Here is a 23,666-nt window from a genome sequence, read left to right as displayed (position 1 = left end):
TAGCCAGGGCTGCTGCAACAAACGGACACACAAGAGGGCATAGGAGGAGGGAGGGAAGGAAAGGAAAGGAAAGGAAAGGAAAGGAAAGGAAAGGAAAGAGGGACAGAGGCCAGTGTTGCTCGCGGCACTCCTGACCATCACTGAACGCACCTCAGGGTGCCACGGCACACTGGTTGAAAACCACTGGCTTAAGGGATTCTGGTCAACTAAGGCAACTTTCACACCATACATTTTAAACAGCACACCACTCCAACCTCCAAGAGACTCCAGGGCTGCCTGAGATTTACCCAGGGGTTAATAATAATAATAATAATAATAATAATAATAATAATAATAATAATAATAATAATAATATATTATTTATACCCCGCCCATCTGGCCGGGTTCCCCCAGCCACTCTGGGCGGCTTCCGACAAAACATTAAAATACAGAAATCCATCAAACATTAAAAGCTTCCCTAAACAGGGCTGCCTTAAGATGCCTTCTAAAGGTCTGGTAATTGTTGTTCTCTTTGACCTCTGGTGGGAGGGCATTCCACAGGGTGGGTGCCACTACCGAGAAGGCCCTCTGCCTGGTTCCCTGTAACTTAGCTTCTCGTAGCGAGGGAACCGCCAGAAGGTTACCTTGGAATAAAGGTCAGTGAAGACTGTAGAGCTTAGAGTACGTGCCCCCACTCCCATCACCTCAAAAATTCTGCAAGCTCCCCCTGAAATGTGTGTGCCCATCACAACAGAGACAGCAAAAATTCAAAAGCTGTCTAGCGTTGCGATGCCATCACACATATGCTGAGAGTGAAGGTGCCTGCCAGCCAGCAGACCAGGGTTTCCCAAATTTAGGTCTTCAGCTCTTCCTGGACTACAACTCCCATCATCCGTAGCTAGCAGGTCCAGTGGTCGGAAATGGTGGGAAATGGTAGTCCAAAGACAGCTGGAGCCACAAGTTTGGAAAACACTTCAGTAAACATTGTACTGGGAAGTTTTTAATGCTTGGCATTTTATTGTTTTTATATTTCCCTGGAAGCTGCCCAGAGTGGCTGGGGAAATCTAGTCAAATGGGTGGGGTATAAATAATAAAATTATTATTATCATTCTTATTATTATTAAATCAAAAGGGGAAGGGCTGCAGCTCAACACACATAATTTGCATGCAAAAGGTCCTGGGTTCAATCTTTGGCATTTCCAGGGAGGGCCAGGAAGAGGCCCCTTCCCTGGAATGCCAAGCAGTATCAACAGTAGTGAGTTTGATGGACCAGTTGTCTGATTTGGTGTCCTATCGCTTTATGAAGAATGCGGCTTCAGGAGATGACAGTGACAGCAGAACACCAGTAGCACCAACATGACTTTAGAAAAAGAAGAAGAACCCAACAAGGGACAGAAACTTACATCGTCTTTGGCTTGGAAGAGGTACTCATTGCCGTCAGTTAACCTGAAATTCAGAACGACAACATCAGGATAAAGAAGGTGCTCTTGCCAACCAATTGGGAGCAACAGGAACTGCGGACCTCGTTCTTTTTGTACCAGTAACCCCACGAAAGGCTCATTGTTGGTGACATACTGCCCACCCCAGTTTTAGAGGCACCGTGCGTATCCCGACATGTCCTTGTGTGCTCCATCCCAATGGGGCACATGTGTTCCCATTTGGGGGGTGGAGCCCTGCCACTGCCTTTGGCATGCCAGCTGCCACACAAGGCTGGGCAACTGTGGCAGTCCCAGGAAAGCAAATGCAACATGCTTCCTGCATTATTTTTGGAACTCTGCAGAAAGATCCTACAAGGCACTGCTCTCTATAACACCACAGCCTGAGAAAAGTTCATGTGCTTGTTTACCCCTGAGTAAGGACATAAAAAGAGCCTGTTGGGGAAACCGAGGTAGTGGCCTCCACATTGTGGCCTCCACTTCCCATCATCTGCAACCAACATGGCCAATGGCCAGGGACGATGGGAGTTATGGTCCCAAACATCTGGACATTGGCCTATGTGGTCCAGCATCCATTTCCCATAGTAGCGAATAAGATGTCTCTAGGAAGCCCACCAAGGGCCTCTTATAACAGTCTCCCCCAACCTGGTTCCCTCCAGATGTCTGGGACTACAACTCCCACCAGTGTTGGCCAGTACAGCCAACGGGCAAGGGATGGTTAAGCGGATCCTTCCGGCAGGAGTTCCAAAACCTGGGCACCACAGTGAAGAAGATTTTCTCTCACCTCACCACCAGCCAGGCATCTAGTGGCAGCAGGACATAGAGATGGTCCTCTCCCAGTGGGCAGATAGGTCCCTGTGGGAGATGTTGGTCCTCCAAACGGTTTATACATTTGTGCACTTGGCAGAAGGACATGGATGTTTGGAGAATCCAAGACTTGCTTTCAATTGTTGTGGCTTTCTCTGTTCTTACAAACCAGCCTCCCCCACTCCTGTATTTGCAGTGTTTTGTCACTGCCTGAAGACTGCTTTCTTTTTTTAAGCTCCACCTACATGATTGTGGCTTGGAACACACTGAGAAAGAACACAAGGTGGTGCTTTGTGCAGAATTCAACTTCCTGTGAACCCCAGATTCTTCTTTTTTTCATTTTTTTAAAAAGATGGTTGGTCATGTTTGCACATAACCCTATGATCACCGGGGTGGGGGGAACTGGTGGCCCTCCCTGACCATTGTCCATGGTGGCAAGAGCTGATGGGAGTCGAGATCCAGAGCAGACTGGTGGGAGGAGATGGGGGAGTGCACAAGTCCAACGCTTTGACTGAATTTGTTCAGGCTCATCTACGCAATGCTAAACTATGGTTTAGCACTGCGTGTGAACTGGACTTGTACAGTTCTAGACTGTACGATTCTGAAGGTGTATTTTCAAGTGCATGGGCAACAGTGACTGAGCACTTCGGAATTTGAGAGTAAGGCTTCAGTACATTGCAGTGTTCCTAGTTCCTCTTCTGGATGAACAAATCCAGAATAAATCATGCAAAACAGCAAGACTTGTGGGATAAATTACGCAATTGTTCCCAATTTGCACAAATCTATTCCGCTCATACCTGGCAGGGGTGGTTTCTTGGTGCAGAACTAGAATGTCTGAGGCTGGACTGTTCATTTTTTACATTTTTACTTCCCCTTGAAATGTATTTAACAAGATTTATATACCTCTTAATCACCAAAACCTCTAAGTGGTTTACATAAAGTATAAAATACACATTAAAATTACTGATAAAATCAGTTGTTTTTTTTTAAAAGTTAGCCTAACATTTTTCCAAATTAAAACCAGCGGTTTTAAAATTACACATTATAAAATAAAATTATATATGATGATGCATGTTGAATTCCTTGAAAGAGTGGAACAAATATTAGGTGCTCATCAGAGGACCTTTCACATTTATTCTGGGCTGATTGGGGGTCCCAATGCCGTTGTGCTCCAATTCTGATCCAAAAGAAGTCTAGTAGAAGACTACGTCAAAACAGTGTGATTATCCAGACCACTGTCTCACCGGATGAATTTAGATACATAGATTGTACAGCTGACTATTGCTTCGCTGCAGTTTATGAAGACATATATTTTGCCCTTTACTCGTCGGTCTACGTGTTGCCTCTTTTGGATCATGGTTTGAAGTCTGCAACACAGGGGTTCATTTATGTTGTGCTCCAATTCAGCAGGGGAACGTGATGGGATGCAAGAACTACAAATACTTGCTCATTCGGACTCTCTTTGGCTTCAATGAAGAACCTTCACAATTTCTGAAAGCGTCAATTCCCCCCCCCCTTATGGGTTGGGCGCCTCTCTGTTGCTCTGCCCTGCTTTTGTGAACTGCTTAGATAAGGCTTCCTTGCTTTGCCTTGTCTTCTTAGGGCTAAGGTAATGCTGAACCATTTTCGACACTGAAGCACCATTTTCGACACTGCTGTCTGTGCTCGGAAAGCCAAACGGTGAGGGCAGGGGGAGAACGAGGACCCGAAAGGTACTGGTGCTGAAGGCACAAACCAGTGGCTGGTGTGGTGGGGATGCTAAAGATAATAGATCATAGAATCATGGAATTGGAGAGTTGGAAGGGACACCACGGGTCATGCTGAGGAAGCCCACAAGCAGCATCCACATGAGGTTTTTTTGCCCCGGTGTAGTAGTAATAATAATAATAATAATAATAATTTATTATTTATACCCCGCCCATCTGGCTGGGTTTCCCCAGCCACTCTGGGTGGCTTCCAACAGAAAAATAAAACACAATAATCTATTAAACATTAAAAGCCTCCCTGAACAGGGCTGCCTTCAGATGTCTTCTAAAAGTCTGGTAGTTGTTTTCCTCTTTGACATCTGTTGGGAGGGCGTTCCACAGGGCAGGCGCCACCACCGAGAAGGTGTATATTACTTTGCTACCTTACACTGAGTTGCATTTGCCATTTCAAAGCCCTTCCAAAAGAGATCCTTTTGCAATCTCTTTTTGTTCTATTGCAAAGGGGATCCTGGCGACTCTGGGACCTTGAATCTATTTGCTGGTTGCAGTCCTTTGCAGCTTTGTAACATCTTCATGGTAACATGGGATGACAGGGGGGAAAGCAAGGTCCTATTCCAGAGCCATATACGCCAGCCTTTCTCACCCTTGGGTCCCTAGATGTTGTTGGACCACAACTCCCATCATCCCTGACCACTGGTCCTGCAGGTGAGGGATGATGGGAGTTGCGGTCCAGCGACCTATGGGGACCCAAGGTTGAGAAAGGTAGATATACACTAACAAAACAATTCAAGGGTTTACCAAGCCTATCAAGTTTTGGAAGAGAATGTTTTCTGAGTAGGTCCACTGTTGGAGGCAGTAGGCCTCTGAATAACAACTGTTGGGAATCACAAGTGGGGAGATAGCCATCTCTTTGGTCAACTGTGAGAACAGGATGCTGGGCTAGATGGGTCTTCAGCCTGATCTAGCAGTCAGGATCTTTAGCCTGGATACGTCAGTCAGTTAGAATGTATTGCTGCTAACACCAAGGTTGCAGGTTCGATCCCCGTACAGGACAGTTGCATAGTCCTGTATTGCAGGGGGTTGAATTAGATCAGGCATCCCCAAACTTCGGCCCTCCAGATGTTTTGGACTACAATTCCCATCTTCCCCAACCACTGGTCCTGTTAGCTAAGGATCATGGGAGTTGTAGGCCAAAACATCTGGAGGGCTGCAGTTTGGGGGTGCCTGAACTAGATGATCCCCAAGGTCCCTTCTAACTCTACGATTCTGATTCTAAAGTCCTTAAGAGAGGAATTAAAGGGAAAGAACAAGGCCCAACCCAGATATCCCCTATGAACTGATCTCAGGACATTTCTAGAGGGCCATGTCATCTGCAGCACCCAGGGGTTATGCTGTGAATGCAGTTGCTCGGAAGATCGGTGGGTGTGGATAATGTCTGCAAACCACTGGTGCAGGGAGCCTGGGAACTATCAGTTCCCATCTCTGTGGGGAAAAGGAAAAGTCTCTCTCTCTCCCCCGTCCCTTCTCCCGCAGAAAGAGGTGCCTTACCTTAGCTTGAACACATGCTTTTTCTTCTTGTATTCAACCGCCACTTCGCATGCCGCTTCTTTCAAGCTGACGGGGATCTCGTTGTGGTAGGGGATGCCCGAGGAAGCGGCCTTGGCATCTTTGTAAAAGCCCATGTCTTGCTTGTTAATAACACAGTAGACGTTATGCCAGGATCTTGGGAGACAAATGAAATAACAAGGGAAGCATTAAGGCCGCCGTCACGGATAAGCGCAGCTTCTTCCTTGCTTTTCTAATGCTGTAGCACTGCATAAGCAAATCAAAGCTCTTTTGCTGCGAGAAGATAAAACATGGAGTTTGCATGACACAGCTCTGTTATAAAAGGGAGAGGGAGACAGAGAGAACAGGTTGTCTGCAAAACAGAAGAGATTTCTCAATGCTATGCCATTAGGGGTTTTGCCTTTTAATGATTTTATGTGCTGCGCCTAATGGTTTTCTAAAATGTTTCTATATTGCTGTACCCACCGCTGACATTTTGAGAGAGGGTAGATAAGTATCAGCAGTATTTGGAAGTAAACATGCTGAGTGTTTTCAGAGGGGAAGCTGTCAAGTCTGAAAGCTATCAACTTGGATGCATAATTTATTCAGCATTGTTTACATGGTTATTTCTATCTTGCCTTTTTCGATCCGAAAAGGATTCTGTTATGGAACTAACAGGATGCAATGAAAACCACCAATCCAGTTAAAACCTCTACATTTGAAGATGAAAATAGCCAGCAAAACCAAGGGGGGGGGGAGAGTAAGCGTCTGAGATAGAACGGGACCAAAATCAAATCTATCAAAACAGATAAATAAATTCAGCTTATTTATATTATGCGTGTGCCGCCTGACAACAAAAATCCTTGAGGCATTTTGAGTTTGGCTGTGAATCCTTGTGAGCAGGAATCTGCAATGCTCCCCTGTCTGTGTAAGTCTTTGCAGGAGGGACACTGCAATAAATCAGGACAGGGTGGCTGGAGGTCACCCCTCTCCTTTCAGCCACGCAGAGAGGAAGTGAAAATGCTAAGGGAGGAAATCCCTTCGCTTCGGGAAGAGTCAGAAAGAGGAAAGCCGAGAAATGCAGGAGAGCAGAGGGATTTTGGGGACGCATTCCACCCTGCTTGCAGAATGAGCAGGAAGCAGGAACAGGGACCATGAGGTGGATACTCAGAAGTTGCAATATATGGGAGGAGGAAGACGCAGGAGATTTCCGTGGGGGCGATGGTGGTGGTCTGTGTGCAAGGGAGGTTGCACAGAAGGAGAGGTGAGGAGGCACAGGCATGGGGTGGCGGTGAAAACAGGGGCGCAAAGTGAGACCGTGGAACAGAAAAGAGAAACAGGGTTGGGAAGGGGAGTAGCAAGCTTAGTAGTTGCATGCGGAACAGGGGGTGCTGGCGGGCGGAGTGAGCAGGGGTACAGCCCCTCGTTTCAGCTCGTTCCTTGCTGGGGCGACTTCAGGGGCCTGGGCTCCCCCGAGCACAGCCTGAACCCTGCCTCCAGCTCGAACCTCACCTTGTCCTACACCCCCGTGGAGCCTGGCCACAGTGCAGAGCGGGACAGAGCCCTCTAAAGCAGCGTCCAAAGGAAGAGGAGAGGAGAAAAGGAATTTGGAGGGGGCAGCCCTCGCCCTTTGAGCAAGTAAGAATGGTATTGGGAACCGGGGGGTCTGGGACCAGAAGCCTTAGTGGTGACAGACTATAACAAGAGCTTGGTAGGAAATAAGGAAATAGGGGTGGGGGAAGGATAAAGGGGAATCTCGGGGGGGGGGGGAATCCAGTGATGAGGCGGCAATGACCCCCCCCCCTGCATACAATGAAGGAATAGCATACTGGAGCTCTGGGGATCCTCCAGAGGTGGTGGAAAAGCACGGAGCGAACCTAACAAACCTGTTTGAAGCCTTCTTGTTGTGTGACTCCCATTCGTGTTTGCGATGCAAGAAGCCCTCCAGCAGAGTGGAAGGCGCTTCTTGCGTTTTGGCTGGGAGGGTGGCGGCTGTCTGGGCCTGGAGGCCAGCCTTGGCTTTGCGGTCGGCCGTGGGCGAAGGAACGGGACTCGTCTCTTTGGAGCTTGTCCTCTGGTCTGCTGCTCCGTTGACCATTTCGTTGGCTTCCCTCGACTCTCCCATCTAAGAAACAAGAGCGGGACACGTAAGCCTCTGTCTGGCGGCAAGGCTGTTGCACGCAGCACTTTCCCCGTTTGACCAAAGAACATCTTAAATGTTCTGTTTGCAAGGCTTGGCCCCACGCTGTGTACAAAAGCCTCGGGGGTTCCAGTAAAACTACGCTCACCCCCCTCCCCATTGAAGAAACAGAGGGCTGGAGGAATTAGAACGGTATCATTAGATTAGTACCCAATTGATAGAGGTAAAAAGGAACAGGAGAAAGGGAGAGGGTAACCCATCTGTGAGAGTTTTACCGCTCTTGGCTTTGCTGATCAAGTCCTTAAAGTGCCATGACTGAGCCAAAGGCAAACTGCACATGCAACAAGGACTTCTCTATTAGGAGGCTATAGAGGACGCAATTCTTTGCCGTTCCATAACTGGGAGCAAGAAACTGGGCCCAGGATTGTGGCCGCACTCGTCAACTGCAAGCGTTTTCGACTGTTCCAATATTGCAACAGTAAGAATCTCACGTTTGTTCAGAAAGGTCGTAAAAAAAGGAAGGGAAATCCAACTGATTCACGTAAGCTGCCTTTCAATGCATCTATAACGTTACTGTACAGTAACCCTATTGATGCATTAAGCCAGTGAAAAGAGTACTGCTAACGGCATTCACAGAAGCACCCCGATGTGACCCGAACCCACCTGCAAATTCCCCCACTCCAGCACAGCCACCCCCAAGGTGACAACATAATCAGAAGACAACATGCAGAAATTGGTGGGGGGTATCCAAAGGCAGCATGCAATTTCATCACGTCCCCCGTCCTAGTTAGAAGAACTTGGATCGTCAAAGACAGGCAGGTTTAGAGGGGAGAGGAAGGTGGAACGAGGCAGGGTTGACAGTTAAAACGTTAATTACTCTCAAAGTCTCTTATCGTCGGACTTTGGAATCAGGTGGATCGGATTGGGTGTTAAAGGAGCCAGGAAAACACTACAACCACTCAACTCCACACGTCTATTTACCCCCAAGACAAAGACAGAACCAAGGCCTTGGCCATCTCTCTCTCGCCTTGCCGGTCTCGTTGCCTGCTGTACTGTAACTGAGATGCCTAGTGGGGCCAGCTCTGGCTGGGCAGATCCTTGAAGTCTTCAGCAGCCATTTCATCACCCAAATCATTTACAACCGGAATCCTGAAACTTTAATCTTTCGCAACAGTGGCTCTGTCCCAGGCGGGACGGAGAACATTGATTAAAGGAGTCGGGACTTGGAATTCTGTGCTGCAGAAAAGCCACTGGTAGCAGCCCACGGAGGAGTGTAGGGGGATTGTGGTTATTAGCAAGTTACTAAAGCCCAGCACCGCTCAATGCTCTAGTAGTAGATTACAAACACTATGCGCCATTTTAAAAGAAAATAAATAATTATATATTTTACATTGAGGACAAGCAAGGATTCGCCAAGGACACAGTAATTAAGACACTTTTGCTGCTCCAGCCAGGATTCAGACAATTCAGAAGCAGCAGAATTATTACGCAGCAAGCTGTACATCTTCCACTTTTGCTACAACTGTTTGGGCTGATCCTTGGGAAAGGTGGCTGGTACCATTGACTCCCATTCCAGTATGTTGGCCAAATGCTAAAGGCCTCCAGTCATCCATGGGCCTTCTCGGTAGTGGCACCCGAGTTTGAAACTCCCTCCTTTGGGAGGCTCAGTGCACCCATTCCCTCCCAGCATTCAGCCACAATCCTACTCCTAGTGAACTCAACTTCACGGGGAACAATGGGATTTACAGCTGGATAAATATGCATCAGATTCTGCTCTTTTCTAAGGCTGCAGTCCTATACTCTCTTATATGGAAATAGGAACTAGTGGACTCCATGGGGCTTACTTCTGAGTAGACCTTTACAGGATTGCACTGCAAGCTACCCAGAGCCTTTTTTATTTTATTTTTACAGCCCCAATCCTTTGAACCAAGAACCAGTTCAGGCTCCAATGGTCAAGTTTTGCTGGCACAGTATCAACCCCGCCTCTTTTGAAATAACTTATTGTCCCAGGAGGGAACCCAAATCCTGAACTAAATTAAATGTGCGTAACTCCCCTCCCCCCCATGTTAACTCTTAGTTTTGTGGGGTTTTTTTATGATTACTCTCACTTGGGGATGAGAAATCCGGAGAAAGCAGGCTTTCCTCAAAAATTAGGGGGAACTTCCTAGGATTAGTAAAAGAGAAATCAAACAATGGAACAAGAGTTTCCGTGGTAGAGACACTTGAATTCGCTTCTTTGGAGGTTTTGAATGAATGGGCAAGAGACGTTAAGTCAGAGGTCTCTAGGTATAGAGCATGCTTTCCCAACCTGGTGCCCTCCAGATGGTTCGGACCATCGCCATGCTGACTAGGGCTGATGGGAGTCATAGTCCAAGTGATCTGGCAGGCACAATGGTTGGGAAAGGCTGGCAGAGAATATACTGCATTAGAGCAGGGAATGTAAAAAGAGAGACTTGTGGGAGCCAGCAGGGGCTGGTGCCCCTTGGTACTGGCAGGGCAGAAAGTGGGGAGATCAACAGAAGGTGGACCCAGAGCCCAAGACAGGCATAGCCAGAGCCAATGGGAGTCAAGAGCCAGCTAATTCTACTTTTGTCCTCCTCTTCCTTTTACAAGTGCAGCACTGAGGAAGGAGAGAAGGAATGATAATGATAATGATAATGATAATAATAATAAATTATTTATACCCTGCCCACCTGGCTGAGACTCCCCAGCCACTCTGGGCGGCTCCCACAAGGAAGGTGACATGCAGTTCCGCCCTGTTGGCCTAGCTGCAACTAGTAGGGCAATTGGTGGTGGCACAAGGAGGGCAGACCGAGGTTGGTGGGGCAGTGCCCGATTTACCAAAAAGGACCAGGCTCCACTGGTGGAAGCTCCCCTGTTCAGATTCCACCAACTGGGAAAAATAAAGGAATTTTGTGGAGTGGAGAATCAACTCTATATGCAAACCAGGCCGCCAATATTACATTGTGGTAATGCCACCTTCCCAGCAGTACAGGTGGGTCAAGTCCGAGGGAAACCTGAGAGCCAGACACACAGCCTCTGTATTCTTGCCTGTTTCTGGCAACTTCCATGGCTGCTCATCCGGCTCCTGGGTTTCCCAGGGCTTGCTTGCCTGTGCCATACCTGCCAAGTTGCTGTCGGAGAAATAAGGGACCGGGCCGGAAGTAGCAGACCGGAAGTAGCACTGCCGCCATTTTGGAACTGGGCGGAGCATGCCCAGAAGTGACTTTTGATGCTGCTTTGCCCAGTTCCAAAATGGCCGCCGCGCCAGAAGTCGCACTGCAGCCATTTTGGAACTGGGCAGAGCAGCATCAAAAGTCACTTCTGGGCATGCTCCGCCCAGTTTCAAAATGCCCGCCGCGCCAGAATAAACCGGGGGAAAACAAAAAAATCTGTTTTTTCAGCTAGGAACAGCTGGAAAAACAGAGTTTTCCTGTGGAATACGGGAGACTTGGCAGCTATGGCCTGTGCTGGCAGAGACTAGGGGAAAAAGCATAGGGAAGGCACTTGTGCTCATGCAAGCGAAGACTGCTGTGGATTTGGCTTTAGCTCGCTGCAGCACGGCCATCTTGTTAAGATTATGAACAAAGCTGTCGAGTTGCTTTTCAGTATTTTTGCAGCCTGCTTTCAGAAAAGGTTTCCGCAATGAACAGAATAATAATAATAACAACAACAATAATAACAAGCATGTATGCAAATGGTGCATGGTGACACGGGGGGGGAAAGAATAAGAGCTAAACAAAACTTTAATGGTAACATGCTTTGAGCATGCAGACAAAACACCATGGGTGACAATGGTTAACAACAACAACAACAACAGATAAACACAAGCATGTTATGAATAGACGTTGTCATCATTGGAAGGTTAACTGCAAGTCAGCTGAGTGGTTAGCTGATTCTTGAGGTATTTAAATCCTGACTGTAAGATGCAACACAGCAGCGAGGGACGCAACATGAAACTCATCCCCGCTCCCCCGAGTTTGCTTTTCAAAGTGCATGAATCAAGGTCTACATTCAATCTTCCACCTCCTTGAGCCTCTGTACTATTAGATGAGGAATCAAGGGAGCTGCGTAAGGGAATGACAACCCACACATTCTTCTGTGAAATGCCACAATTATTCGGAACCCAAAAAATTGAGGCAGCTATTAACAGAGAGGACTGCAGTGTCCTTTTGCTGCCTGGGATTCAGGTTTGAGGCATCTTTTCCTCCGGTTTTTCCCTGAATGCTAGAGCTCTATGTTGCCATTATATGAGGAAACTGAGCACCCCTTAGGCATTTTTGGCTACAGGATAGAACAGGTTTGGAACAGTCCCTTTGCCTGGCCAAGGGTCAAAAAGGCACCTCTGGTTCCTGCGGGGTTTAATGCACTTTGAGGGGCAGCAACCTAGAACTGGTGTAAGGGAAGCACCAAAACATGTCAACACATTGCTATGAGGAAATCTAAAGAGCATTAATTACGAAGTTATATGGTGATATCCTGACCGGGGGTGGGGGGAGAGAGAGAGAGAGACATGTATGATAATGAAGAAAGACATGGTTGCATGGAAGAATAAAATCCTAGCCTTTTCACTCCTCACAAATGTTGCCAGGTACACTTTGAGAAGCTAAACTGATAACCGGTACACCTTAATGTAGACTCGGGAGGCTCAGCAAAGGGAATCCATATTTATCAGGTGTGGTTTGCTAACTATAAAGGTTAATAACTAACTAACTAACCCTTATACAGGTGGTAAAGATTGCAGCAGAAATTCTTCATGGGAGGAAACCAAAGCCATATTGAAAAATGGGCAAAACTACAAATAAATTTGGAGAAGTCTAACAAAGGCCAATTATTCTTTACCTTTATCAGCTGAGGCAACCACCTGTTGACTATGCTACAATCCAAGTTTATGTAAACAAAGTCTTCTTAATGCCACCTTTGTCCAAAATTACTGAATTTGAAGTTGCAACCCCAGAGCGCATGTTTAGCAATCTTTATCGCTGCCCACAATCAAGGGAGGTTAAAGAGGATTCTCCCCCTTCTTTAGGGTTGCCAGACTTGGAAATTAAACAAAGGGTCTGCTGGTTTCTCTTTAAGGTTTCCAGACTCAAAAGAGAGCAGGGCAATTAAAGGCACAGAAGTCCTGTCCTCTATTGAGTCTGGCAACCCTACCCTTCTTTAAAAGTGTGGAATTTCTCTACTCTTTCAATGTGTCTTTTCATGTGGATTGATGGTCCTAATTCAGAGGTGAAGATTGCCAGGTGAACCCTGGGTTTCACTGCGGGCTTCAATCACCTCACCTTTCTCCTCCTACAGTAGCAGCAGATAGACTCACAGTAGATACCAATTCAACTGTCATTAATTCTCTCTCCCCCCCAAAAAAAATCCCAAAAAGTCTCTGCTACAGCCTCCACTACTGCCTTAGCCCCTCACGGAACTACATTCTCCAGAATTCCTTGGAAAGAAGAATGTTGTTAATTCAGTTTAAATTTGTAGCATAAATGTACCCAGATGACGTATCTGCCACCCTACCACCACCCAAAAATCTGTGATTTGATACTATGGTCACCACCCTCTGTTCTCCACCTTCACACAGAATGGAAGTGTCTAGAGCAGGTGTAGTCAATGTGGTGCCCTCTAGATACTGATGGGCTCAAACTCCCATGAGCCCCTGCTATGATCAGGGATGGTGGGAGCTGTTGATCAACAACATCTGGCTAAGCCTGGGCTAGAGGGTAGACACTTGGATCTACGGAGCCCAAATTAAGATCCCCACTCAACCGAGAAGGTAACTGAGTAGTACCTCTCAGTCTAATCTACCTCAAGGCTGAGTTCCTTGTGTGGGATACAAATGTAATAAAACCGGAAACGTGTAATAGCAGATTCACACTTGTTAAGGGTTCCTTTCCTCTTCCCTAACCTGCACTTCTCCTTTCGTGGGGGGGGGGCATGAGAACAGGGGTGTGTGAACCTGCAGCTGTCCAAGGTGCTGTTAAGACTCCAGCTCCCATCGTCAACCTTAGCCAGCACAGGCAATGGTCGGAGCGATGGGACGCAGAGTCTAGCAAAATCTGCAGAAGACACAGGTTTCTCCACCCCTGGTTTGAGAGTCGGTGAGCAGAGGTTTCAGATATGGGCTATGAATCAGCCTTAAAGGTATAAGCCCCTAGTGCAACCTCAAAGGGCTGTTCGGAGGATTAAAAGGGGAGGAAGGGAAAGAGAATCATGTATGCTACTTTGGAGGAAAGGTGGAGGTAGAAATCGAATAATTAAACAAACAAGGAGGATGCACCTTCTATTTCCCTTCACTATTAACACGTTTTCCTATTCCCCCCCTTTTCCCCCCTTACACTTCTAGGAATGCGAAGGGCTGAAGTCATGGAAAGAGCCATTGCCTCTGCAGCCTAGTAGGGTGGGGGGAGAATCTTAGACCCAGCATGACCAAGTGTTGGTGCCTAGCTGGAATTTGTCCTTGAACTCTGGCAATGCCTTTTGCTTCCCTGGGTGGAGGGCAGAGAGGTGTGTATGTGTGTGAGAGAGAATATAGAAATTAGCCTACTGTGCAGAGGTAAAATGTTCACTCATTGCCCCACCCACTTTAGCCTCTGGCTCCTCCCACCGCTGGCAAGTGCCTCTGTTCCCCACCCGGAAGGGAATGTTGCTCTCGGATGGAAAGTGTCCCCACCCCTGCTGTGGGATGAAAAACAAGCTGGGCATCAAGGGGGCCGCATCCCACTCCCCATGTGCCTCAGGTAGAATGTTGCTGGCTAGTGCATGGGAAAAGCGAGCATCCTCTTTATCTGTGCGTGACAGGTGAGCATATCAAAATGAAGAGGCTTCCTTTCCCGGTAGACGTACATGTGCCTTGCAGAGGCAATGATAGGAGGGATGGAGAAGGCAGATGTTCAAGTTCCCTCTTCCCCCCGGGGCTTAACTTACTTGGAAAAGGGGAAAACCTGGAAACAAATAGTCCCAGCAACAGGAACAAGGGATGCTCACACTATTAAAACTGCACAGTTTTAATGGCCCATTGGCAATTTTTTTTTGGGGGGGGATTGCAATCCTAAACATGCCTCCTTGGAAATTAAATCCCACTGAGTGCAAGAAGGCTTGCTCCCTAGTAACTGTGTTCAGGAGGGCAGCCCAAAAGATGCTGTGAAGAAGACCTGCTCCTGCACCTGAGGTGAAGAGGGTTGTCCTGTGTTCAGCCTCACATGATCTGCATGGATTTCTCTCTCCCCACCCCCACCAGGCCCTATTTTAAAAGGACTAAGAGAGTCCCGTGGTTTTCAATTGGGGTTTAGGCACCAAATAACCAACTCACTGGCTAGGGAAGAGGAACACTGGAACAAGTTGCCGAGACAGTAAGATCACACTGACTACTAATTTTGTAGCATCCTTCCGTTTAAGCTTTATTGGCGGTTCCTGGGTTCACACTGCTTGGAATGTTCAACAACTTACTAACTTCTAGGTCAGGAGTGGAGAACCTCAGGCCTAAGAGCCAAAATGTGGCCCTGTAATGCTGTTGCCTGGCTGGAGTTTGGCCTCGAATCTTGCTTGCCTGGATAGAGGACAGAGAACTATGGATGCATGTTGAGAAATGTCTTACTTTTGCACGGCTGAGATGCAGCCAGCACACTGTACTAACAGCTGTATCTGTTACTCCACCCACTTCTCCCTCTGGTCCTGCCTGCTTTTCAACTCTCAGGCTGCTTACCATGGGCATGCGGCCCTCATAAGGTTGTGCAGAGGGTAGTGTGGCCCCTGGGATGAAAAAGGCTCCCCACGCCTGCTCTTTTGGTGCAGATGGTTCTCCCTGACCCTGAATTCCACACCCCCAGTTTACATATCCACACCTGCCGATTGCTTTCTGTCTGTAGGACTGGATCGTGCGCACGAAGGCATTTGCCAATATCACGGCTGGCTTCCTGGCTCAAAACCGTTAGTATAGCTAGGGACATCGTACCTGTCGGTCTCTATTTCTCGTCTTCCACAACGATGAGATCTCATTACATCTCAATTACTCACACAAACGGGGCGGCTTTAGCGGCAGAAATCTCAAAAGCTATTAACAAAACGAAAAACTCACAACAAAAGATCATTGAGACAGTCGCAGTGCAACCAGGGTGGGGTGGGGTGGGGTGAACCTTGAAGGCGTTCAAAGGATTTAGAGTTGAGGAAATAGAGGGTGCCTACATGGGCACTGGAGCAAGAAGCTGGGTGTGATGGCGACTCAACTGAACACAAGCTGAATGCAGCGGGGTGTGTGGTTGCAGTGGGAGAGAAGCAGTAAAGGGAATTTGGAGGGCCGGCAAATCAAGGAGGAACAGGGGAGGAAAAAGCAGCCCGTGGCCTTCTGCAAACCGCTTTGCGTCTTTCAATGTCCAGAACGAGGCCGGTCACTAGCCGTCCATCTGCCACTAAAGTTTTTGTAGTTTTGGTAGGTTTGGGAGCGGTAACTAACCCGAGGAGATTCCTGGTCTGGTGGCAAACCATTCTGGGATACCTGCTCTCCTTTTGTGCCGTCCCTGTTGGGAAAGAGAGAGAGAGAGAAAGTGAGAAAGTGATTGGAAAGAAGCACAGGAGCAACACTGTAGACCAGGCCAATTGCCATGGGCATCCGGGCACACTGAAGAGCTGCAGAAGCCCAGCATCTGTGACACATTCTGGGGGCACACACTTCTTTCCTGTGGGGGTGCCTTGGCAGCCATGTTGGATTTCACTGGTGCACAATGAACTGAGAGTGTTTTACCTAGAGCCCACCTGACACTGGGTTTATATTTCATTAACTTAGTATTATGACTTCTTACAAAACTCAGAGACAATAACTAGGTAACCCATGCGCTGAAACTAGCATTACACACAGCAGAAAAATCTATTTTAAAGCTTTAAAATAAATACAGAAACATGGGTGGCCAACCAAAAATGGTTTGGGAAACAGAGAGTAGCTTAAAAATAGTTAAGGGAGTGAAAAATCTTGGGATCTGCCTGACTGTGAGAAATCTTAATTTATATCAAGATGGTTATATTAAATTATGAAAAGAGATTTAAAAAGAGTTAAGAGATTTGGGGAAGGATGAAGCTTTCCCTATGATAGGTAGGATTTCAGCCATTAAAATGAATGTGCTTCCTAAAATGTTCTTATTCCAATCGATCCCGATCGTTAATAAACTAAGTTGCCTCAAGGAATGGAAAAAAGATATTTCTAAATTTGTCCAGCAGGGGGGAAAGCCACAAATTAAACATGAAATTTTGACTGATACAAAAGAAAGAGGGGGCTTTGCCCTGCCAGACTGACAACTGTACTATGAGGTAGCTTGCTTGTGTTGGCTAAGGGAATGGATCGTATTGGAGGATGCAGATATTTTAGATCTGGAAGGCCACTATATGGAATTTGGCTGGCATTCATTTCTCTGGTATGGGAAAACCAATATATATATAAGTTTCATAAACCATGTCATTAGGAGAAATTTGTACATAGTCTGGGAGAAATATAAAAATTTGTTGGAAAGAAAAACACCCCCATGGTTGTCGCCAACCAAAGCAATGACAATCAAGAGAATAAACATGAATATATGGTAGGGGTCCTATAGAGACTTGTTGGATCTCTCAGGGAGTGAACCCAGATTGAAACCAATGGAAGAAGTAAGGGGCAAAGTTACTGATTGGTTACAGTACGATATGTTTAAATTAGATAAGAAAAAATGGCTTTTTGGACCAAAGCTCACAATTTGAAAGACAGCTGTTGCTGAATAAGGAAAAACTACTGTCTAAAATGTATAAATTATTATTGGAATAGGAAACAAAATATGAGCTGGTTAAAGCGTCAATGACCCACTGGGCAATGGATATAGGGTACAATGTAGAATCAAACCTCTGGGAGAAACTTTGGAAGAATGATTTGAAATTTACTGTATGCTACACACTGAAAGAGAATTATATGAAAATGATCCATAGATGGTATTTAAATCCGAGTAGATTGGCTAAGATGCATAATGCAGAACCGGATTTGTGTTGGAAATGTAAAGAAGTAGAAGGAACCTTTTTCATATATGGTGGGCATGCAAAAAAAGTTAAAGAATATTGGAAAATGATTTATAATGAGATGAAAATAAGTTCAAAATAACTCCCCCCCCCAACACTCCCAGAAGCATTTCTGTTAGGAATTGTGTAGGCAGAGGTTCCCAGGAGTCAGAAAAACTTATGTATGCAATAACAGTGGCTCGGATTTTGCTAGCCCAAAAATGGAAAGTGAGGGAGGTCCCTAGCAAGGAGGACTGGCAACTCAAGATGATAAAATATGCAGTTAGCAGGTCTAACAAGTAGAATAAGAGAGCAAGAAAAACAGGTATTGAAAGAGGAGTGGACAGTTTTTGTAGAGTATATTGAAAACAATTGTGCACAGTTGAAAACTCTGGCAGTATTAAAGCAAATTCAACAGTATAATACACATTGAAGTGATGAAAGATGGGGAAATAGAATTAGATGGATATAACAAAATATGCAGAAATCACCATTATGAAAATACCCTACCCACTGAAGGAGGCCACAATTATCTGGCCAAAGAGCTGGTTCTGCTTGTTGCCTAAGGCAGTGTTTCTCAACCTTTTTTGGGCCACGGCACACTTGTTCTATGAAAAAAAATCCCGCGGCACACCAACTCTGTGCCGCCCTATATTTAGTTTAGTTTGGAGGGGAGACGTAATCATTACACACACAGGTGCAAAAAGTGCATGGTGTAAAAGTTGGAGTTTAATGGCAAAAGACTGTTGAGGGGTTCCTTTGCGGGTCTGTTCTGCATTATGTCCTTGGCGGAGCCACTCGCCGCCTTCTCCCCGTGCGCGCAGCCCCGGCGGCGGAGTTTCTGCAGCGGAAGGGAACAAACGACGGACCGACCTCCGTTCGGTCCCTGTCTGTGTGGGCTGGGGCTTCTTGGTGAGGCTCCCTTTTGAGGCTCCCACATGCGGCTCCGGAGCCGCGGGTTGCCAACCCCTGGGCTAGCAAGAAGAGCACCTCACCTTCTGCAGGACTCCTTGCCGAAGAGGCCGCTCACTCCCGCGCCGACCAAAAAACTCCCGGGCGCCGCCAGCAAGAGGAGCGAGAGCGAGACAAACAGCCGCGGTGGTGGCTGTTGAGAGCTGCGCTCGCCCCGCCCCCGTCGTGACCCGGCCGGCTTCCTTTCCGGCGGGTCAGCGCCCCTAATGGCGGCCGCCAGTCACGTGACAGGGCAGCAAATCGCCCTTCTCGTCGCCAGCGTCTCCCGGCACACCAACCAGCGTCCCGCGGCACAGTACTGTGCCGCGGAACAGCGGTTGAGAAATGCTGGCCTAAGGATATATAATGAGGGCATCTGGCGTTCCACAAGCAGGGAGCCACCAATGAAAAGGCCCGTTCCCATGTTGCCACAATCCAGACCTTATGTGGAGGGAGGGCATATGGCATGTGGGTTGTGCCCATAAACCATAACAGTGTTGATAGGTTATAGTTATGTTTCTCAAACGTGGGTCCTCAGCTGTTATTGGACTACAACTCCCATCATGCCTAGCTAGCAGGTCAGGGATGATGGGAGATGTAGTCCAAAAACATCTGGGGGCTGGGAAACACTGTAGCTGATTGGACATAAGCCTGGCCAGAAGCAAACGCTAGACAAATCAACTTGTGCGCAAGCTGATTCCCTCCTCTGCATCTCCCATCCTGGCTGTACGGCCAAATGAACCACGACCTGCAAGCCAAGAGGAAAACTTCCAGGGCTCACAAGCCTTGGCTCTGAACTCACATGCAAAGCTAGGAAACTACATATGCTCTTCATTTTCAGTTTCCTGCTTTAGAGCAGGCGTGCGGAGCCTCAGACCCAGGGGCTGAATATGGCCTCTATACCTGGCCTGCCAAACTCTCCCCTCACTGCCCCCTGCATTGTACCCTGAGTATTTTTTTCGTGGCTGGAACATGTCCTTGAACTCCAAGAATACCTGGGGTGGAGGATAGAGAGGTCTGTGTGAGCGTGTGTTTCCTTGCCCACTTTTGCCTCTGGCCCTTGGAAGATTGCAACAGAGGAAATCCAAAAAAAGACTTCTGATACCTTCTCTGGACTACCCAATGTTGCCGCTTACCAGTGCCGGATTTACATATAAGCTAAACAAGCTATAGCTTAGGGCCCCACTCTCTTAGGGCCCCCCAAAAAATTTAGAGGAAAAAAACACTGGATGTACATTTCCAAAATATAAGATAAAAAAACCAAATAAAATAAAACCTGCAAACAGCAACAGAGTTTTGTGTTGCGTAGGCTCCTATGATGTAAGTCATGGGCCCCACCTGCTAGCCTGCTCCCTAAAATATCACTGGTTTGCTCATTTCAATATGTAGGGTGCCTACATTTGGCATGGACTGGTTGCATGGCAACATGTGCAAATGGCTTTAGATACCTAATAGGTCCATAAATGACCATATTGCATATATTCAACACAAAAAAACAGTGACAATTTGTTGTTGATAAAGGACATCTGGGCATATAAAGGGCCCCATTGCCTTCAGTAGCTTAGAGCCTCATCAAGCCTAAATCCGGCCCTGCCACTTACCATTGCTGAGACTCTTCTCCGGTCTTGGGGCTTGGCTCCGGAGAAGGAGGCTGCCTCTTCCTCTCTTCCTCTTCTTGCTGTCGACGTACTTCCAACAATTCCAACTGGGGAGCAGAGAATAAACAGTGCAACTTTAGGGGTCCCTCCGTTCTCAGAAACATTGGCTATCTTAGTTCCTTGTTAGCTCCCTCAACATGCCACTCCTGCAAGAACGTGATTAGCTGTTGGATTGGATTGGCTCGGGGGGGGGGGGAGTTGAACTATCCCCCCCTGCCCCCAGAAAACAGGAAATCATTCAGTTTACTTCTACCAGAATCAAAATTTACCTGTATAACAACAACAACAACAACAACAACAACAACAACAATACAGTGGTACCTCGTAAGACGAATGCCCTGCAAGACGAATTTTTCGCAAGATGAATGCTTCTTGCGATCTGATGGTGACTCACAAGACGAATTCATTTTGCGAAAAATTCGTCTTGCGAATCACGGTTTCCCATAGGAATGCATTGAAATTTTATTAATGCGTTCCTATGGGCAAAAAAAGAAATTTCAATGCATTCCTATGGGAAACCGCGATGTGCAAGACGAATTTTTCACAAAATGAATTGACTCGCGGAACGAATTAAATTTGTCTTGCGAGGTACCACTGTAATAATTTATTATTTATTCTGGGTGGCTTCCAACAAAATATTAAAATACTATAGTCTGTTAAACATTAAAAGCTTCCCTAAACAGGGCTGCCTTCATGTGTCTTCTAGAAGTCTGGTAGTTGTTTTTCTCTTTGACATCTGGTGGGAGGGCGTTCCACAGGGCAGGTGCCACTACCGAGAAGGCCCTCTGCCTGGTTCCCTGTAACTTGGCTTCTCGCAGTGAGGGAACTGCCAGAAGGCCCTCGGCGCTGGACCTCAGTGTCCGGGCAGAATGATGGGGGTGGAGACGCTCCTTCAGGTATACTGGACCGAGGCCTCTGTAATGTATTAGCTCTGTGACTCCCAGTAACTGGAGCTAGAACAAAGCCATCGTGCGTGCGCGCACGCGTCCCTGAAATGGCTCCCGCGACTCACCGTAGTAAGTCTTTCAAGCGCTGAAAATCTCTCGTCCCAAGTTGCAGCGGACTTTTCGAACGCTTCGTGCCTCTTGATAAGCTTCTCCACTTCGTCCACGCTTTGCCCGATCTCGCGGCTTGACAGGTACGGCTCCTGCCCCAGCAGCCAGGCTTCGGCGACGCTGGCGTCCCTTGAAAACTGGTGCACTTCCAAAACTAAGTGAAAGGCAGAAACGTCAGGTACTCAGGGCCGGCAAGCGCTGTGTAATGATAGGCCTAGCCTCTTAAGGCAGGCACTCTCTTAAAGACATGGCACCTTTCTCCTAGCTCTTGGGGGCCCTGTTTCATCAGGGCGGTACTAAACCAATCCTTTGGGAATGTCCTAAAGCAGGGGTGGCCAACTCCCAAGAGACTGTGATCTACTCACAGAGTTAAAAACTGGGAGTGATCTACCCCCTTTTGGGGAGTTCAGGTCAAAGCTGTTGAGTTTTTTTAAGGAAGGGAAGCCCTGTTTTTTGGGGTTTAGGTCAAACTTGTTGAGCTTCTTTTAGGAGGGAAGGAGGCCCATTTTTGTTTCGGGCTTCAGGTCATAGTTCAGCTTTTTTTAGGGAGGAGGAAAATTTTGGGTGAGCTTTTTTTAGGGGTGCCAGTGATCTAGCAGTGATCTACCACAGACATCCAGTGATCTACTGGTAGATCACAATCTACCTGTTGGACATGCCTGTCCTAAAGAGTCATCAATATATTTTCACCCAGGGACATGCCCATGGTGGACAAAGGAAGCCAGAACTCATCAATGATCTGTCCTTCACCCTAAGGTCCCATGTTGCGTTGAATGGACACTCCATGTATCTAGACCAGGGGTGGAGAACCTATAGCTCTCAATTTATTGTTGGGTACCCAACAACCCTTGACCAGTGGACAGTCTGGCTGGGGCTGATGGGAGCTGGAATTCATCACCATACGGAGGGTGCTGGCTTTCAACTTTTTCCTACTCCTCCAACACTCAAGTTAGCACTCTATGGCTTCTGAGCATGCCCACACCCCACACCACACACTGGCTGTTTTGGGTTCTTTCCTCTTACAGTTCTCCCCCTTGGTTGTATCTCTGCAAGCCTTTGGGTTCCCTTAACCCTACTGATACGCCCCTTTGTTTCAGTCTCCCATTCTGTATGATGATGATTGTTGTCGTTTATTAATTTATATACTGCTTAATTGCAAAGGTGGCTTTTAAGTGGCTGGCTTTGTGCTTCCCATATGTCTTCGGTGTTCACATCGCCAGCTTTGCAACAATGGCAAATGCATACACTCCTGGCCGTATATTTAAAAATGCTGACAAAACTCAGGAAAGACTGCTAGCTTAAAAATACTGCACGAGATCTCATTGCTCTAATAAGACATACAAAGGGAGGGTCTTACTCAGTCTCAGCCACTCCCATCTGTCTTCCCATTTGTCAATCATTTCTTTTCTCTTCTCTGTGAGCTGCAATAGCTTTTCCTTGATCTGGCAGGAAAAAAAGAATGGAACGTTATCATTGTACTACAGGCTTCTTCTTCTTTTTCTGTCTTATATTTGACTTTAACAGAGCTGCACCTGGCATCTGGGAGCAAGTTAGGAAAAGCAGGCTCTGTGTTTCACATCCAGACTTCTTGCTTGTCACTGGTGGACAGTGTCCACTGGGTCTGGCAGGGGAGGGGGCTTGTTGGGAGGGTGGGGGTGGGGAAACAACATGAGCCCTGGTTTGGGATGATGTGACAATAGACTCTGGTTTGTTTTGTCTGTGGAAGAGAAGGAGGGGAGGAGCACAATAAGAATGCTTCAGTAGCGTGTATGAGCAGAGTTGGTGTGTAAATTGATTAGTTAAGATAAGATGGGAAAGAGCTCTAGTTACAGGTAGGTAGCCGTGTTGGTCTGAGTCAAAGCAAAATAAAAAAAGTCCTTCAATAGCACCTTAAAGACCAACTTGGTTTTTATTTTGGTATGAGCTTTCGTGTGCATGCACACTTCTTCAGATACTTCTTCAGTATCTGAAGAAGTGTGCATGCACACGAAAGCTCATACCAAAATAAAAACCAAGTTGGTCTTTAAGGTGCTACTGAAGGAAATTTTTTTTTTTTTGATGGGACAGAGCGATAGAGATAGAAACGGTAGGATTAATTAGATAGAATAAAATAGTATAGGTATGACATATTAGATAGGACAGTACACAATAGCTAGGATGGAGTAATAAAAAGGGATCGATTATATTAGGAAGTCAGGATACAGATTAGATTGATGGGATAGGATAAATTAGATCAATAAAATAGGATACATTAGATCACCAGGATAGATAGAGTCTATTCAGTAGGGTCAACAGAAGGGAATGCTTTGGTGAAGTCAAGATACATAACAAAACCTAGATTCAATTAATATAGATGGTCCTTAGGTCTGAAACGGTGATCCTTA

General features: G+C 46.8%; 1 protein-coding gene across 4 annotated transcripts in view; it reads right to left on the bottom strand.

Annotated features, from left to right (window-relative positions):
* Positions 1-23,666, bottom strand: part of SPTBN1 (spectrin beta, non-erythrocytic 1) — a 212,123-nt gene that overhangs the window by 2,520 nt on the left and 185,937 nt on the right. For 3 of the 4 annotated variants that reach the window (XM_035110961.2, XM_035110962.2, XM_035110963.2), the window contains 7 exons: positions 22,640-22,724; positions 21,240-21,436; positions 20,171-20,274; positions 16,060-16,123; positions 7,360-7,598; positions 5,477-5,650; positions 1,383-1,425 (listed from right to left, as the gene is read on the bottom strand). In XM_035110961.2, the coding sequence (XP_034966852.1) occupies positions 1,383-1,425; positions 5,477-5,650; positions 7,360-7,598; positions 16,060-16,123; positions 20,171-20,274; positions 21,240-21,436; positions 22,640-22,724 (906 nt within the window). The remainder of the gene's footprint in view (positions 1-1,382; positions 1,426-5,476; positions 5,651-7,359; positions 7,599-16,059; positions 16,124-20,170; positions 20,275-21,239; positions 21,437-22,639; positions 22,725-23,666) is intronic. The other variant, XM_035110965.2, reaches the window with a different exon arrangement.

The sequence above is a fragment of the Zootoca vivipara genome, chromosome 3, assembly GCF_963506605.1.
Source record: "Zootoca vivipara chromosome 3, rZooViv1.1, whole genome shotgun sequence".
NCBI lineage: Eukaryota > Metazoa > Chordata > Lepidosauria > Squamata > Lacertidae > Zootoca > Zootoca vivipara.
Note: the sequence above shows the minus strand (reverse complement) of the source record. Positions and strands in the feature narration are given on the sequence as shown.